Raw genomic sequence first — 20667 nt, forward strand, 5'->3', positions numbered from 1 at the left:
AGAAAGGGAAGAAAGTACCTCTGTATGTCTGACTTTTGTGGGAGATTTGCCAGAGAGGATATTTTTAGATTATATATGCTACAGGGTGAGGGCTTATGAAAGAGCTCCGTTAAGGTGTTTTTGCTGTCAGGAGTATGGACATGTGGCTGCAGTGTGTAGAAGAGTCAGGAGATGTGGGAGATGTGGGAAAAATACTTGTGTAGGATGGGAGTGTGAAGAGGAACATGTAAAATGCATTCACTGTTTGGGAAATCACCATGCGGGGTCAACACAATGTCCTGAAAAAATCAAACAGGTAAAAGTGAGTAAAATCAGAGCAGAAGAAGGGCTAACATATGCAGAAGCTACTAAGAAAATGGAACGAGTAGTAGTGCAAACAGAACAGGAGACGGGGAAAGAAGGGAGATGATCAGAATAATGTTATTGGCATGGACAAGAAGCGATTTCTAGGATTTATTGCTATGGTGGTCAATTGTGCTGTGGAAATTAAAGGGAAGTCAGAGAGGATCAAGATGGTGTTGGATGCGGCGAGAAGATTTTTGGACATTGTGGATATATCAGGAGAAGAACTAGATAATACGCTGAGGAAAGAATTTATACCATCTCAGACAATTGAGTATGACATACAGAACGGGCAGTGAACTTTAGGGTGGTCACTGTAAATATACTGCACTGGGGAAACTATTTAATTCAGTAGGTGGCGGTAATGCAACAATTTTTTGGATGCCAACTGCCATAAAACCTAAAAGAAGTCCTTTGTCAGACTGTTGTTGTGAGTAAGGCTTCTCCTGTGACCAACTCTTCCTTGTCTTGTGTCTTGCTGTGCTTCTTCAGACTCCAAGTGTGGTTTTTGTGTTATGTTTTGGTTTTTGTCCTGCTTCCACTGTCTCCCTCTCATCCTGCCAGGCCTGGTTTCCTAGACTGCCTGGCCGCCCAGGTGTTATCTTCTGTTGGGATTTGGATGAACCACCCCAGACCTTCTCTGTGAGCTCATCATCTTCTGCAGGGAACTCAGTGTGACTTGGACATTGCGTCGGATGACGCTTTAATTGGTTTCTTTTGTAAAGTGCTCTCCTGGCCCAGAGGACATTTATTTTGGACTGCCTTTTCCTTTCTGTGTTCCTGTTTTTTTTCCTGGGATCTTTTGAGAGCAAAATAAACTGTTGTTACCTGCAACTGAATCCGTGTCTCTCCCTGACAATCTGAACCTGTTCAGCCGGGCTTCCTTCAGGTCCTGTACGGGTCACTGTTCTGTAGGAATCTCCTCTGGTGTTCCTGCAGTTCCTTCTATTATAGATGGGAAACAGAGCTGATATGACCCACAAATCATCAGTGTGTCATCAGTTGCCCTCATGTTGTATGAGAAGATATCTTGAGTTTGATGACTTTCAAAACATCATCTTCCATGCTTTAAATATAACCAGTGACATAGGCTGACACATTTTATTTCTAAGAATGCTTTGCTAATGTTCCCATTAAGTTATGAAAACATTATTTCTGAATGTTCCCTGAACGTTTAAAATGTCCAGAAACACTCCACGGTATAATTCTTCCAACATTATGGACCGTTACTTTTGAATGTTCTCTGAAAGTTCTGAAACATATAGCAACATTTAACAAGTGTTAGACGAACATCAAACTAAAACGTTTTAGAAAAAATGTTCCATGAGCGATGGATAAATACTGCTTTTGTGCTGATTTATTGAGAACATCATCAATGATCAGATACTCTGAACAAACGTTCTATTAATGTTACTGGAAGAACGTTTGTTCATAACTTTGAGAACCTTGACAGAACTCTGGGTATTGTGACCCTGTAAACGTAGAAATACTAGAAAAATGCGAATGACTTAAATCTACATAAAACCCCATGTTAGACCAAAATAATCCGTTTGTCCCAAGCCAGTCAGTCGTCTGAACATAACATTTTCATATGGAAAAGTAATGTTGTTTTGCATTGAAAATAAGTTTATTTTTCTGACCCCACTGATTTGTTTTTGTTTTAAGCATTTTGATCACGTAAATGAATCTTGATTTAAGAATGTTCCGATATTTGTACGTGAAAACGAAAGAAATCCAGAGGAAGAACATCATTATTAGTAATACTGCTGAAACGTTAGGGTGTGTGAGTTCCCAGCATGCATGAATGAAGCACTTACTCTAAATAAAACCTCTGTTATGGTTTTGTCATTGTTGTTGGTTATTAGTGGTGTTGTGATGTCTCATCTGTATTTGTCAGGGCTTGAGGTCGACATGTACAATCCCCCAGACGGCAGCTTCTTCAGAAACCGCTGACAGGTTTAATGAGGGACTGTGTTCAGACGAGGGTCAGACGAGCTCCTGCAGAGTTCCTCATGAGCTGTGATTGTTTATACGGGCAGAAACACACTGAAAGCCTCGGGCTTCTGGATCTTCCCTGGAAGTTCGTCTTTTGAGAAAGAGTTCGACGACTTCACAGGAACTAAAACAAGCTCTTCTTTGATGAATGAAAACAAACACACAGCAACCCTGACCGTTTCCTGTGACACACACTCACACACACACACACACACACACACACACACACACACACACGCACACACACACACACACACACACACACACTCATCCTCATCTAAAATTTTAATCTTACAGTTAAATCTGGTCTCTAGTTCATAAACGCCAGAGGAGAACTGGCCCCCGACTGAGCCTGGGTTCTCCCAAGGTTTTTTTTTTCTCCATTAGGTCACCTGATGGAGTTTTTCGGTTCCTTGCCACTGTTGCCTTTGGCTTGCTCAGTTGGGGATATTTTGGGGATATTTAATTTAATTTTATCAATCAATAAATTCCACTAAAAACAAACCTTGTTGTATTATTTTAATTTAATACTGTGAAGCTGCTTTGATACAATCTGTATTGTGAAAAGCGCTATACAAATATGCTTGACTTGACACACACACACACACACACACACACACACACACACACACACACACACACACACACACACACACACACACACACACACACACACACACACACACACACACACAACACACACACACACACAAACACACACAAACTCACACACTCATACACACACTCATACACACACACACAGGCCAGAGTCTACATGTCTTCGGGACGGTCTGGCGCCGGGATCCATCATCATCCTGACCGGAATAATCACTCGTTCACTGTGATATTCCCGGCACATCTGATCTCATCCAGTAACACACACTGGTTTGCCAGAAGCCAAAACAAATACGCGACACAAAGATGTTTTCTAGTCATTTTAATGCATTTTGTGACGCACAGAAACTCACTGCAAAAATGACTTCAGAAAATGTTTCCAATTCGTTTTTTCACTTGAAGTTTGAAGTGTCTAAAGATCCTTGAAATATTTAATAGTTGAATACTGTGGAGCTTTGAGACTGAGCACTGCGTCAGACGGCACGTCTCCACTGAGAGCGGCGGAGGGTTGCTGGACTGTTCTCCGCTGACTGAGAGCTTTTCCACGACTCGACGGTGAAGCTCTTCCCACACCTCAGCCGCTGAACAGGACACTTGCTGTATTAGATTTTGTTATTTTTTTTATTTAATATTTATTTAATATGGACATAGCAATGACATTGGACGAACCAGGTGCATTGTTTAAAGTGTTATAGCACATGTGCTAATTTTCAACACCTGTCCATAGGGGGCTTTTACAACAGATAAAAACATGTTATAACAGAATAACATCTAAAAACAGATGTTATTGTCCTCTATGACTCCCCTATTGTTATTGCAGAAAGTTGCTTCTCAAGTGAATTTAAAGATTTGTATCTAATTTAACTGGAAAACAAGACAGAAATACTCATTAAGCATTTATTGTTTTTTTTGCAGCGTGTGACGTGAAGTAATTAACAAATCATAAGCCAACAAGAGCAGGAACGGGAATGAAATCTATTTTTCCCTTTACAGCACAGACGCTCTGACTGAGAAATATAATACATTCAATAAATACATTAACGATAAGAGGTACTTATAATTAAATATAATCACGAGCAGGAATCAGTGGCGCTCAGCGACTCAATCTTTGGGATGGATAGCGGCAGTGGGGCGGGTCTTAAGGCGGAGGAGCTCAGCAATTGGACGATTGCTGTCCTGGAAAAAGTCCAATCCCGTGACCCACTCCACATCCCTCACACGTGATTGGTGCATCCACAGGAGAGGCTCCGCCCACTGGGACTCCGGCTGGTCATCCTGCACACAGACAGTCACAGTATCTCTCATGACTCAGTTCTCGTGTCACATCACGTAATGCTTCATTGTGTTTCCTTCATTGTTTCTGTCGGTGGGAAACGAGATTATAGCAACATCACGTATTCATGCCAGTAACAAGGCACAGAAGCTGGAACCAAAACAATGACAAAAGCTCTTTGTTTAGTTGGATGAGCATCATGGGACGCACCTGTGTCAACTTCACATGATTCACTAAGTGTTCAGTCATACTTCAGTGCAGCTTCACAGAAAAGCATGACTGAGCATTAATCAAAGAATATAAATCATATTAGTTGGCTTCATTTGTTCATCAAATAAATATTTCCTTCAGTTATTTTGATGCTTAAGTAAGTCTAAAATGCATCGCATGAGCTTCTGTTACTGTCACTCTTCATTCTATCGCTCTCTCAGATTTGATCTTTCATCAACAGTAGATCAGCTCCAGCTCAGCGCTGAGGATCGGCTCAGTGGAACAGATGTTTAGACACCAGTGAAATACTTCTTTATTCCAATTATGATACAACAACAAAAACTACAGTAATCAATCAAATGTGGGGAAAAAACACTGCATATTCATTACTGAATAAATGAAATATAGATGGATTTTTTTGTAAAGTTACAAAGGGTAGCCTATTTAGTCAAGAGCAGTGAGTAATTTATTAATCCTTCGTTTGATTAACATTAAAACACAGCAGCGGGTTTATTAGTAGAGGTGGGGAACTCGAACTCGGACTCGAGTCTAATTTTGATGAACTCGGACTTGTCACGCACTCGGGTGAATTTGCACTCGGACTTGACACGGACTCGGACATTAAATGTGCCGAGTACAGTCGAGTCCGGGCACTGGAGGACACAATATAATTCAAAAACGAAACGAAACTACTTACATTGTGTTGTTTCAGCGTTGAGCATTGTAGCCAATCACAGACATGTATATTGCACGCATGAACGCAGTGGCCAATCAGAGGCGTTTTAGAGTCTCCATGTAGAGAACTTGCTCTAAATGTATGTTCAGAATCAGCGCAAGCTTGATCCTTTCGCAAATCCCCTCATAAACAACAAAGTGTAGACGCGTATAAATAAGAGATTCACTGTGCAGTGCGGACAACCAGTGGCGCAAAAAGTGGGTATGCGCTATATGCGGCGCATAGGGGCGCAGCACCAGGGGGCGCCAAAGCGATGGTATTTTTTTAATTTTTTTAAATCTATACGTAACTGCTGTTGAGCGTTTCTAAATAATTTCTGCATTTCCTCAATGTTATATAACTTTTTAGAGGACTAACAGGCTAGAGTAGGATATTCATAATTCCATCATAGAATTTTGACATAGAGAGGGGGGGATAATATCGTGAGCGGGCGGGGACGCCGTGAGCGCTGAGCGAGTCGAAAAAGATGGATTAAGCAAAAAAGCTGTCGGGACTAAAAATAGAAAAAGAAAGAGGGAAAAGGAGATGGCATGTCAATTGATGCGCCAGCAGCTAAATAAGTGGATGGTCAAAGGCAACAGGTAGGATTTAAAGTGTGACGTCCATGTAGGCTAGGAGATTCCCGGTGGGCCGACGTGCTTTTTGGGCCGATATATCTAATAGGCTATTTTTTTTTTTGTCTTTGTCTTAACGGCCCATAAAACTCGTACATCGGTGGACCATTCGTTTTGTTTTGTTTTGCTTAATTGGCAGCGCTGGGTTAGTGCCGTTGTAATGCATTGGTCAAAAAAAAATAAAAGTCAGCTTTAGGTTTTTGTGACATTTTTCATTAAACACGTAGATCAGCAGCCCATTGGTCTTTTCTTGATTGACACTGGGCTGGCCCAATCACATCTTTAATGTGAAGTATAGAAATTAGTACAAAACTAATTATGAAAGTTTCCTTTATTTTTTGTTTTACAATATATGGCTATTACTATCATGGGATTAATATTATAACTATTATTATGTAGTAGTTTAATGTAGACAGACACTGTTACTAAAAAAGGTTTGAATTTTTCTTTGTTTAATCTGCACACTGAATATGGGTTGGAGCTTTTCATTTTGAACTCTCGAAGTGCACCAGATTGATGAATTCAACATTAAAAAGCACAAAATTTTCTTACAGGGGGAGCCTGCCCCCGAACCCCCCTAGAGGGACAGAGGTGCACTCATCAGTGGATTCATCACTGTGAAGTATAGTTCAATTTTATTAACAAATGACAATTTTGTACTTATTTCTTCTGTTAACTATCACTCGCTCCTCACTCATTAGGAAACATGGCACAGATATTTATTTCTGTTTTTTTTGGGGGGGTGCCAAAATTGTTGCTGCATACCCCTCTGACACTGGGTAGTTGCGCCCCAGCGGACAACGTCAGTGTTTATGACGAGAGTTTCAGTGAGAGTGCAGAACGCGGTCAGTGAGTGATGGCTTAAAGGGAGCGCTAATATAAATAATAGTTTTGTTTTTCATGCCTCTAGAGGACCAGTGGTTACGGTCACAGTGTTTAAGGAGTGGTAACCACATTATATGTGGGAGTGAACCCTCTAAATTATAGTCCTGTGAGTCATGAAATTGCGATGATTTGACATAGTAACCATAGCAACATGAGAACGTGATAACCATAGCAACATTTTGGCCTCTAATAATGTTATGATATTTGTTACATTTATACTTTAGTCATAAGTTTACATACACTTTGCAGAACCTCCAAAATGTTCTTTTTATTTATTTTTTAATAATAAGGATAAAAAAAAAAAAAGTTTTTTTTTTTTTTAGCTGCCTTGAAAAAGTTTTTTCACATTACGTTTAAATATAGCCTAGTCCACAAGACAAAATACAAAACACAAAATACAAGACAAACTACATATTAACTGGATTTTTTTTAAACCTGAATTATTACCCGATTCATTACCTGAATGATCCACAACTGTTTTTTTGTTAGTTTTTTTTGTAATGGTTGTTCATGAGTCCCTTGTTTGTCCCGAACACTTAAACTGCCCGATGGTCTTCAGTAAAACCCTCCAGCTCCTGCACATTCTTCGACTCCATACTAGCAGTGATTGTATGATTTTGAGATCCATCTTTTCACACTGGGACTCAGACACAACTATTACAAACGCTGCCAACATTCAGTGATGCTCAAGAAGGAAACATCCATTGAGAGCCAGGGCGTGTAAATTGGTGTAAATTGTTCTTATTTTGTTTAAAACATCATCAATTAATTTAGTTCTGCCCTTCAGAGGCTAAATATTAACATTAACATTATTAACATGTAAAAAATTAGCAATACCCATATCTGATCATAAATTGCTTTTTTTTTTTTTTATGCTAACGTTACACTCTCTAAATCCAAACAACAACGCTTGATGACATTTCGGAATATAAAACAGATCGACCCTTCAGTTCTGACTGCCGCAATCACTGATCTTCCACTCAGTGACCATCTCACTTCTCCAGACAATTTGGACTCCTGTTATAACTGAACTACAGCAGCTCCTTGACACTCTTGCACCTCTTAAAACTCTGTATCCTTCACTTATTCTGCACCCTGGTTCACTCCTGAGCTTCGCCAGTGCTAAACAGAGAGCTGTATAGTGAACATGTTCATCTTTGCAAAGATGCTCTTTATGCTGCCAAAAATGTTTTCTATTCACATTTAATTGAGTCTGGAGATGGTAATACTAAAGCACTGTAATCAACTGTAAATCGTATTCTGAAACCTCCTGACACACTTCCCGCACACTCAATGTGATAAATGTATGTCTTTCTTCAATGACAAAATAACTACCATCCACCAACAACTGGCCTCTTTGGCTACCCTTACTGTAGTTCGCCACACAGTGTCTCAATTAATTTTCCCCTCTCCTTCCTTTCTTCTTTCAACTTGCCATCCGAAGAAGAAATTTCTCAGTTAATTTATAAATCTAATTCTTCCACATGTTTACTTGATCCTATACCAACTCCTGTGGTAAAGGCCTGTTTTCCCTCTCTATCTTCTCTCATAACTCGTATTACTCACACTTCTCTTAGCTCTGGCACTGTTCCAACATTGTTCCAACATCTCTTAAAATAGCTGCCATTACCCCTGTTCTTAAGAAACTTGGCGCAGACTCTAATAATTTAGATAATTACCGTCCTGCACGGAATTCCGGAAACTGCACTAGTGAGAGTAATGAAAGATCTGTTAATGGCTGCTGATGGCAGGTTGTTATCTATTCTTGTTCTACTTGACTTGAGTGCAGTATTCTCTTGAACCGTTTATCTGATGTTGGTATCACTGGTATTCCTTATGCCTGGTTTACTTCATACCTTCAAACCGCACACAGTTTGTACAACTAAAAAAATGTCATTCCCAACCTTCTTCTGTCAGCTGTGGTGTCCGCCAAGGCTCTGTCCTAGGCCCCCTATTGTTCCTAATTTACCTTCTCCCACTCGGCAATATCTTTTCAAAATTCTGTATTAAATTTCACTGTTGCGCCGATGATACACAGCTTTACATGTCCACAAACCCTGATTCCATTCTTTAGCCGTGTTTCTCCTCGTCTTTGGAATTCTCTCCCAGTCAACATCCGTAATTCAGACTCGTTAGCTCAATTTAACCTGTTAACCGTTGCCAGTGCGCCCGCGCACTGAAGCGTTTTTTATTTATTTAATTCAAAATTACTATCAGATTTAATGTTATACCTTGACAAACTATACATAATTAAAAAGATATAATACTCAAGTTTCAGTATTTGACCACTATTGTATTCTGAGAAACTCATAGTGACAGTTATTTCTTAATTTGTGTCAGGAGTTATGAAATGAAAAAATGAGTCGATACCTTTAATATGAATTATGCGCGTCAGCCGCTTTCATTCATAAAAAACTCCGTGCTGTCGTCATGACAGCGATACACAAAACAACGTCCTTCAGGGCTTTAGCTCAAAAATGTGCAGATTTGGAGAAATATTGATAGATTCTCATAGATGCACATCATATTTCTATAGACAGGAATAATATTTATTGAATTTATACCCAAATGCGTCGATGTAATCTTTATGAGCGTTTGGTACTCTGATACTGTGTTATAAATTCATACCAATAGCCTGAGGGCGCTATTATGCACAATAATAGTCCATATATGGAACATGAAGAAGAGCCATGATCATGTGACATTCCAGGACGTCACTGATACACACAAAGCTACAGAGATCGCGCTGTTACATGCAGTTAGATGTTTTGAAGATAATAAACATGATTGCAATGATATTTGAGTTACCTGTGTTTTTCAAGCCATGCCAGGTATTTCCATAATAATAGATTATACTTATAATGTAATGCTAATCTATATAGACTGTCATTGTGCAGAATACCATACAATAGTATATTTTCTGTCTGGTTTTTTTATCTGAAGCCAAATTAGATCACAGAAGATTATTTAAAATACTCACTTGCGTTATAAAAGTAAGTTTGGAGCACAAACATGGTTTTAATCTCATAAATTGTCGTGTATTGATGGTGTGCTAAGCTAACATGCTAGCTAGCCCTAGGTACACCTGCCACTAGCAGTTATACTTTTATAATTTTTTGAATGCTTACTGAACTGTTTCTTTATTCAAGAAATGCATTTGATACAGGATAAAATGTGAGGTGAACTTTGAGAAAAGAAATTAGGGACTGAAACCCTATGAATAGCCTGTGAATAGCCAGTCGTTAGTAACTATAATGCAGACAAAAGAAATGCATATTTCGAGCCATAACCAGGCTGGAGAGGTGTGAATGTGTGCAGGGGGAGACTGAGACTGAATGGGGCTCGTCTGCACCACAAAACAATAGAGACAAAAGACTGCATAGATGGTTAGAAGTTGACAATAAACATCAGAAGCATTTTAGTGTCAAATCAAAATAAAGTCATTGACATGGTCTTGAAAAACATTTAACTAAATACAGAGTTTTGGACTTATTATCTTCAGATTTTAAACATAAAATGTTTAGACATGTGGCTTTAGCTGTAGTGCATTTCTAGATTGCTCCAGTGCCAACTTCTATTTTATTTTCATGAGGATGTTTCATAAAAATTAATTTCTAATAACTTTACAAAACTTTGAAGCTATTTATAACAATTTTTGTCATTATGACATTAATTAATTCTACATTTACAATAAACTGCCAGGTGTCAGCTTTCAAATGAGATCATACTTGTGCTTTTAGTACAAAGGGTTCATGAACTGTATCTGTTTCAGTTTGGGTATGCCATTTCTGGGGATTTTTCAAAAGTGGGGTTGCAGCTTAACAGGTTAAAGTCAAACTTAAAACTCATTTATTCAGAACTGGTTATCTTCCATGATTACTTTGTCCAGTACTTTTTTATTGCAGTTTTTTATTGCCATTGTTATTTACTGTTATTTTCTGCTTGTTGTATGGTGACCTTGAGTGGTTTGAAAGGCGCCTTAAATAAAATGCATTATTATTATTATTATTATTATTATAAATCAGGTAACAGTTCATGTTTTACTTACATATACGATTTAGTTTTAATCCAAATAACACGTGCTGAGTGAACGATCAGCAATCAAGAGCATTCAACAGAAGTGCTCTCTCTCTCTCGTCAGTTAACGTTAATAATAATAAACTACATAATGTCTCGTTTTACTTTCTTTGCCATTGACATCCGACTGAACTACAAACTTTCCATTGACGTCAGTGAAAAAGAGATATGCTCGACCAGCTCGCGCGCTCAATCCACTGCGCGTTTATCTCTGATCAGCTAGCGCAGCACAGCTATGTGTTACTATATATCATTTAATATTCCACTAATAAGATACATTTACCTCATAGACAGCCTTCTTTTTTATCCCCATTATACTCTCTGTTGTCTGTGTTTCTCTGTCTGGACACAAGTGTACACACGCTGCCTGGTATCAGTTGTTGTATCGGAGCATTTTTACGAGTGCGAGTACATAAACTCAGTAGCGGCCCGATGCCGATCGGTGCATCTCTAGTTTTAATTGTATCATTTTTATCATTTAAAATTAATATGCATAAATAAAACCGGCTTAATGTCACTGAAAACTATGAATTAATTAATAAATAAAAAAGAAATAAAAATATCAATGAATTGTATAATTTATATCATTTCAATTAATATGCATGAATACAACAGTGAAGTTGTTAGTCTTACAGTTTAATGTCGCTGAAAATTGTAATTATTAATGAAACATTTTTAAATAAATAAAAATAAGAATGAATAAATAAATATCGATTGAATTGTATAATTTATATAATTTAAATTATTATGCATAAATAAAACAGAGAAGTGGTTAGTTTTAGAGCTTAATGGCATTGACAAATTAAATAAAATAAATCATTAATTTATAAAAATGTATTACAAAATTTCTACTTAATGAATAAAAAAAAATGTATGAAAAAATAAAAACTGATCAGAATAATATTATTAATCTGAAACCAAGAACATTTAAAGTGTGTTCATATATACTAATATGTCACGGCGTGACACCAGAGAACGCCTGAGAAACACTAAAAGAACAAACTGAATCATTCCGACTGTAGTTCCGATTCACCCTGATTCACTGAGGAGACCCGAACAGAATGATGGATTCAATTACGCTCAAAGTCAAGTGTCTCGTTCCACATCCAGTGTGTGAGGATGAGCTTGTGAAACAGGAAGTGAGAGTATCAGTAGGAAGTGTGTGTGTGTGTGTGTGTGTCACTTACAGCACAGCTCTCTGTGTTCTCATCTCTGTGCGGCAGAAGGAAAGAAACGCTCTGAAGTTCCCCGGAACATTCTCCCACCGCCTGCGTCTCGTTCCGGCAGCTCGTCAGCACCGCGAAATAATGAGTGGGAAGAGGAACAGACGAACCTGCAACAGACCTGAACACAAGCACTGTGAGACGCGTGAGGAATCAGATCTTTAAAGGGCACATATCATGAAAATCTGGCTTTTCCCGTGTGTAAGTGCTGTAATCGTGTGCTTCTACCAACACAGAAAACGTGAAGTGAAACCCAGTAACTGTGTTCTGGTGAGTCTTTCTCTGCAAGCGTGTTATAAAATAATCCGATCAGATTTCGCTCTCCTTCTGACGTATGAAGAGGATCTTATTATAATATTACCGGCCCTTAATCTGCAGGTTTACACACACCAGCCGACATTTGGTTCCACACGCGCCAACAGAGACCAGTTCTAACGCACTGATGAAGATCCAGCAGAGCCTGAAGCTGTTCTGTGGTTGAGCACAGACGAGCACTGAACACTAGTGACCAGAACATGTCACCGCTGTCTTATAAAGACCTCAGGAACTGTGGACACTTGTGGAGGAGTTAAACATGATGATGAGATGATCAGTGTAACTCCACAACAACTACAGAAATGTCTCCACTAACATTCAGAAGCTCTTCCTGAGTCTCTCCGTAAGGCTGCACTCGCTACTGGTGATTCTGGGATTCTGGATGAGTGGCGGAGCTACTCTTCTGAACGGAGGCGGAGCTAAAGCTCATTTGCATTTAAAGGGACGCACACAAAAATGGCATGTTTTGGCTCACACCCAAAAAGGTGCAAATTTGACAAGCTATAATAAATGATCTGGGGTTTTTTTTGCTGAAATTTCACAGACACATTCTGGGGACACCATAGATTTATATTACATCTTGTGAAAAGGGGCATAATATGTCAGCTTTAAACATGAGGGAACAAGTTACAGGAATTGATCACACTTACTCCAAGATCTGATCTGGAGAGTCGAAGCGTCCGTCATAGTTGTAGTCGTACGCCGGGCCAGTGACAACGTTAATACCGTTATACTGAGACGCGTATTTGAGCAGCAGAACCTCCTGGAAATACTGCCAGAGTCCTGGAGAAACACACAACAAGCCATCGGATACACACACTCACTGCAGAGACACTCAACAAGCCATCAGATACACACACTCACTGCAGAGACACTCAACAAGCCATCAGATACACACACTCACTGCAGAGACACTCAACAAGCCATCAGATACACACACTCACTGCAGAGACACTCAACAAGCCATCAGATACACACACTCACTGCAGAGACACACAACAAGCCATCAGATACACACACTCACTGCAGAGACACTCAACAAGCCATCAGATACACACACTCACTGCAGAGACACACAACAAGCCATCAGATACACACACTCACTGTAGAGACACTCAACAAGCCATCAGATACACACACTCACTGTAGAGACACACAACAAGCCATCGGATAAACACACACACACTGCAGAGACACACAACAAGCCATCAGATACACATACACTCACTGCACAAACTCACTGCACATACACTCACTGCACACACTCACTCACTGCACACACACTCACTGCAGAAACTCACTGCACACACACTCACCGTACACTCACTCACTGCACACACTGCACACAAGCACTCACTGCACACACGCTCACTGCACACACTCTCACTGCACACACTCTCACTGCACACACTCTCACTGCACACACTCTCACTGCACACACTCTCACTGCACACACTCTCACTGCACACACTCACAGCAGAAACTCACTGCACACACGCTCACTGCACACACGCTCACTGCAGAAACACTCACTGCACACACTCACAGCAGAAACTCACTGCACACACACTCACTGCACACACTCACTGCACATACACTCACTGCACACACTCACTGCACACACTCACTCACTGCACACACTCTCACTGCACACACTCTCACTGCACACACTCTCACTGCACACACTCTCACTGCACACACTCTCACTGCAGAAACACTCACTGCACACACACTCACTGCACACACACTCACTGCACACACTCACAGCAGAAACTCACTGCACACACACTCACTGCACACACACTCACTGCACACACACTCACTGCACACACACTCACTGCACACACACTCACTGCACACACACTCACTGCACACACACGCTCACTGCAGAAACACACTCACTGCACACACTCACTGCAGAAACACTCACTGCACACACACTCACTGCACACACACTCACTGCACACACACTCACTGCACACACACACTCACTGCACACACACTCACTGCACACACACTCACTGCACACACACTCACTGCACACACTCACAGCAGAAACTCACTGCACACACACTCACTGCACACACACTCACTGCACACACGCTCAATGCACACACACTCACTGCACACACTCACAGCAGAAACTCACTGCACACACGCTCACTGCACACACGCTCACTGCACACACGCTCAATGCACACACACTCACTGCAGAAACACTCACTGCACACACGCTCACTGCACACACGCTCACTGCACACACTCACTGCACACACTCTCACTGCACACACTCTCACTGCGCACACACTCTCACTGCACACACTCTCACTGCACACACTCACTGCACACACTCTCACTGCACACACTCTCACTGCACACACTCTCACTGCGCACACACTCTCACTGCACACACACTCACCACACACACGCTCACCGCACACACGCTCACCGCACACACGCTCACCGCACACACGCTCACCGCACACACGCTCACCGCACACACGCTCACCGCACACACGCTCACCGCACACACACTCACTGCACACACTCACTGCACACACACTCACCGCACACACTCACCGCACACACTCACCGCACACACTCACCGCGCACACACTCACTGCGCACACACTCACTGCACACACACTCACTGCACACACACTCACCGTACACACACTCACTGCAGAAACACTCACCGCACACACACTCACTGCACACACACTCACTGCACACACTCACTGCACACACTCACTGCACACACTCACTGCACACACTCACTGCACACACACACTCACTGCACACACAACACTGCACACACACTCACTGCAGAAACACTCACTGCACACACACACACTGCAGAAACACTCACTGCACACACACTCACCGCACACACACTCACCGCACACACACTCACCGCACACACACTCACCGCACACACACTCACCGCACACACACTCACCGCACACACACTCACCGCACACACACTCACCGCACACACACTCACCGCACACACTCACTGCACACACACTCACTGCACACACACTCACTGCACACACACTCACTGCACACACACTCACTGCAGAAACACTCACTGCACACACACTCACTGCAGAAACACTCACCGCACACACACTCACCGCAGAAACTCACTGTACACACACTCACTGCACACACTCACTGCAGAAACACTCACTGTACACACACTCACTGCACACACTCACTGCACACACTCACTGCACACACTCACTGCACACACTCACTGCACACACTCACTGCACACACTCACTGCACACACTCACTGCACACACTCACTGCAGAAACACTCACTGCAGAAACACTCACTGCACACACACTCACTGCAGAAACACTCACCGCACACACACTCACTGCAGAAACTCACTGTACACACACTCACTGCACACACTCACTGCAGAAACACTCACTGTACACACACTCACTGCACACACTCACTGCAGAAACACTCACTGCAGAAACACTCACTGCACACACTCACTGCACACACTCACTGCACACACTCACTGCACACACTCACTGCACACACTCACTGCACACACTCACTGCACACACTCACTGCACACACTCACTGCACACACTCACTGCACACACTCACTGCACACACTCACTGCACACACTCACTGCACACACACTCACTGCACACACACTCACTGCAGAAACTCACTGCAGAAACACTCACTGCACACACACTCACTGCACACACTCACCGCACACACACTCACTGCAGAAACACTCACCGTGCACACACTCACCGCGCACACACTCACCGCACACACTCTCACCGCACACACTCACCGCACACACACTCACCGCACACACTCACCGCACACACACTCACCGCACACACACTCACTGCACACACACTCACTGCAGAAACACTCACTGCACACTCTCACCGCACACACTCACCGCACACACACTCACCGCACACACTCACTGTACACACACTCACTGCACACACACTCACTGCACACACACTCACTGCACACACACTCACTGCAGAAACACTCACTGCACACACTCACTGCACACACTCACTGCACACACTCACTGCACACACTCACTGCACACACTCACTGCACACACACTCACTGCAGAAACACTCACTGCACACACACACACTGCAGAAACACTCACTGCACACACACTCACTGCACACACACTCACCGCACACACACTCACCGCACACACACTCACCGCACACACACTCACCGCACACACACACACTGCAGAAACACTCACTGCACACACACTCACTGCACACACACTCACCGCACACACACTCACCGCACACACACTCACCGCACACACACTCACCGCACACACACTCACCGTACACACACTCACTGCACACACTCACTGCAGAAACACTCACTGCAGAAACACTCACTGCACACACTCACTGCACACACTCACTGCACACACTCACTGCACACACTCACTGCACACACACTCACTGCAGAAACACTCACTGCACACACACACACTGCAGAAACACTCACTGCACACACACTCACTGCACACACACTCACCGCACACACACTCACCGCACACACACTCACCGCACACACACTCACCGCACACACACTCACTGCACACACTCACTGCACACACACTCACTGCACACACACTCACTGCACACACACTCACTGCACACACACTCACTGCAGAAACACTCACTGCACACACACTCACCGCAGAAACTCACTGTACACACACTCACTGCACACACTCACTGCAGAAACACTCACTGTACACACACTCACTGCACACACTCACTGCAGAAACACTCACTGCACACACTCACTGCACACACTCACTGCACACACTCACCGCACACACTCACCGCACACACACTCACCGCACACACACTCACCGCACACACACTCACCGCACACACACTCACTGCACACACTCACTGCACACACACTCACTGCACACACACTCACTGCACACACACTCACTGCACACACACTCACTGCAGAAACACTCACTGCACACACACTCACTGCAGAAACACTCACCGCACACACACTCACCGCAGAAACTCACTGTACACACACTCACTGCACACACTCACTGCAGAAACACTCACTGTACACACACTCACTGCACACACTCACTGCAGAAACACTCACTGCACACACTCACTGCACACACTCACTGCACACACTCACTGCACACACTCACTGCACACACTCACTGCACACACTCACTGCAGAAACACTCACTGCAGAAACACTCACTGCAGAAACACTCACTGCAGAAACACTCACTGCACACACACTCACTGCAGAAACACTCACCGCACACACACTCACTGCAGAAACTCACTGTACACACACTCACTGCACACACTCACTGCAGAAACACTCACTGTACACACACTCACTGCACACACTCACTGCAGAAACACTCACTGCAGAAACACTCACTGCACACACTCACTGCACACACTCACTGCACACACTCACTGCACACACTCACTGCACACACTCACTGCACACACTCACTGCACACACTCACTGCACACACTCACTGCACACACACTCACTGCACACACACTCACTGCAGAAACTCACTGCAGAAACACTCACTGCACACACACTCACTGCACACACTCACCGCACACACACTCACTGCAGAAACACTCACCGTGCACACACTCACCGCGCACACACTCACCGCACACACTCTCACCGCACACACTCACCGCACACACACTCACCGCACACACACTCACTGCACACACACTCACTGCAGAAACACTCACTGCACACTCTCACCGCACACACTCACCGCACACACACTCACCGCACACACTCACTGTACACACACTCACTGCACACACACTCACTGCACACACACTCACTGCACACACACTCACTGCAGAAACACTCACTGCACACACTCACTGCACACACTCACTGCACACACTCACTGCACACACTCACTGCACACACTCACTGCACACACACTCACTGCAGAAACACTCACTGCACACACACACACTGCAGAAACACTCACTGCACACACACTCACTGCACACACACTCACCGCACACACACTCACCGCACACACACTCACCGCACACACACTCACCGCACACACACACACTGCAGAAACACTCACTGCACACACACTCACTGCACACACACTCACCGCACACACACTCACCGCACACACACTCACCGCACACACACTCACCGCACACACACTCACCGCACACACACTCACCGCACACACACTCACTGTACACACACTCACTGCACACACTCACTGCAGAAACACTCACTGCAGAAACACTCACTGCACACACTCACTGCACACACTCACTGCACACACTCACTGCACACACTCACTGCACACACTCACTGCACACACACTCACTGCAGAAACACTCACTGCACACACACACACTGCAGAAACACTCACTGCACACACACTCACTGCACACACACTCACCGCACACACACTCACCGCACACACACTCACCGCACACACACTCACCGCACACACACTCACTGCACACACTCACTGCACACACACTCACTGCACACACACTCACTGCACACACACTCACTGCACACACACTCACTGCAGAAACACTCACTGCACACACACTCACTGCAGAAACACTCACCGCACACACACTCACCGCAGAAACTCACTGTACACACACTCACTGCACACACTCACTGCAGAAACACTCACTGTACACACACTCACTGCACACACTCACTGCAGAAACACTCACTGCACACACTCACTGCACACACTCACTGCACACACTCACTGCACACACTCACTGCACACACTCACTGCACACACTCACTGCACACACTCACTGCACACACTCACTGCAGAAACACTCACTGCAGAAACACTCACTGCACACACACTCACTGCAGAAACACTCACCGCACACACACTCACTGCAGAAACTCACTGTACACACACTCACTGCACACACTCACTGCAGAAACACTCACTGTACACACACTCACTGCACACACTCACTGCAGAAACACTCACTGCAGAAACACTCACTGCACACACTCACTGCACACACTCACTGCACACACTCACTGCACACACTCACTGCACACACTCACTGCACACACTCACTGCACACACTCACTGCACACACTCACTGCACACACTCACTGCACACACTCACTGCACACACACTCACTGCACACACACTCACTGCAGAAACTCACTGCAGAAACACTCACTGCACACACACTCACTGCACACACTCACCGCACACACACTCACTGCAGAAACACTCACCGTGCACACACTCACCGCGCACACACTCACCGCACACACTCTCACCGCACACACTCACCGCACACACACTCACCGCACACACTCACTGTACACACACTCACTGCACACACACTCACTGCACACACACTCACTGCACACACACTCACTGCACACACACTCACTGCACACACACTCACTGCACACACTCACTGCACACACTCACTGCACACACTCACTGCACACACTCACTGCAGAAACACTCACTGCAGAAACACTCACTGCACACACTCACTGCACACACTCACTGCACACACTCACTGCACACACTCACTGCACACACTCACTGCACACACTCACTGCACACACTCCACACACTCACTGCACACACACTCACTGCACACACACTCACTGCAGAAACTCACTGCAGAAACACTCACTGCACACACACTCACTGCACACACTCACTGCACACACACTCACTGCACACACACTCACTGCACACACACTCACTGCACACACTCACTGTACACACACTCACTGCAGAAACTCACTGCAGAAACACTCACTGCACACACACTCACTGCGCACACACTCACTGTGCACACACTCACTGCACACACTCACTGCACACACACTCACTGTACACACACTCACTGCACACACACTCACTGCAGAAACTCACTGCAGAAACACTCACTGCACACACACTCACTGCAGAAACACTCACCGCACACACACTCACTGCAGAAACACTCACTGTACACACACTCACTGCACACACACTCACTGCACACACTCACTGCACACACTCACCGCACACACACTCACCGCACACACACTCACCGCACTCACTGCACACACTCACCGCACACACACTCCCCGCACACACACTCCCCGCACACACACTCCCCGCACACACACTCACCGCACGCACTCACCGCACACACACTCACTGCACACACTCACTACGCACACACTCACTACGCACACACTCACTACGCACACACTCACTACGCACACACTCACTACGCACACACTCACTACGCACACACTCACTACGCACACACTCAC

The 20667-nt window shown here is 44.2% G+C and overlaps 1 protein-coding gene across 1 annotated transcript in view; it reads right to left on the reverse strand.

Annotated features, from left to right (window-relative positions):
• Positions 1-3265: 3265 nt before the first annotated feature.
• LOC307163825 (venom phosphodiesterase CdcPDE) overlaps positions 3266-20667 on the reverse strand; it is a 48038-nt gene continuing 30636 nt past the window's right edge. The window contains exons 23-25 of the mRNA XM_079880058.1: positions 12936-13068; positions 11935-12091; positions 3266-4227 (exon numbers count right to left, since the gene is read on the reverse strand). Coding sequence (XP_079736184.1) covers positions 4054-4227; positions 11935-12091; positions 12936-13068 — 464 coding nt within the window. The 3' untranslated portion in view covers positions 3266-4053. The remainder of the gene's footprint in view (positions 4228-11934; positions 12092-12935; positions 13069-20667) is intronic.

This window comes from Squalius cephalus (genome assembly GCF_949319135.1).
Source record: "Squalius cephalus genome assembly, chromosome: 8".
Taxonomy (NCBI): Eukaryota; Metazoa; Chordata; class Actinopteri; order Cypriniformes; family Leuciscidae; genus Squalius; species Squalius cephalus.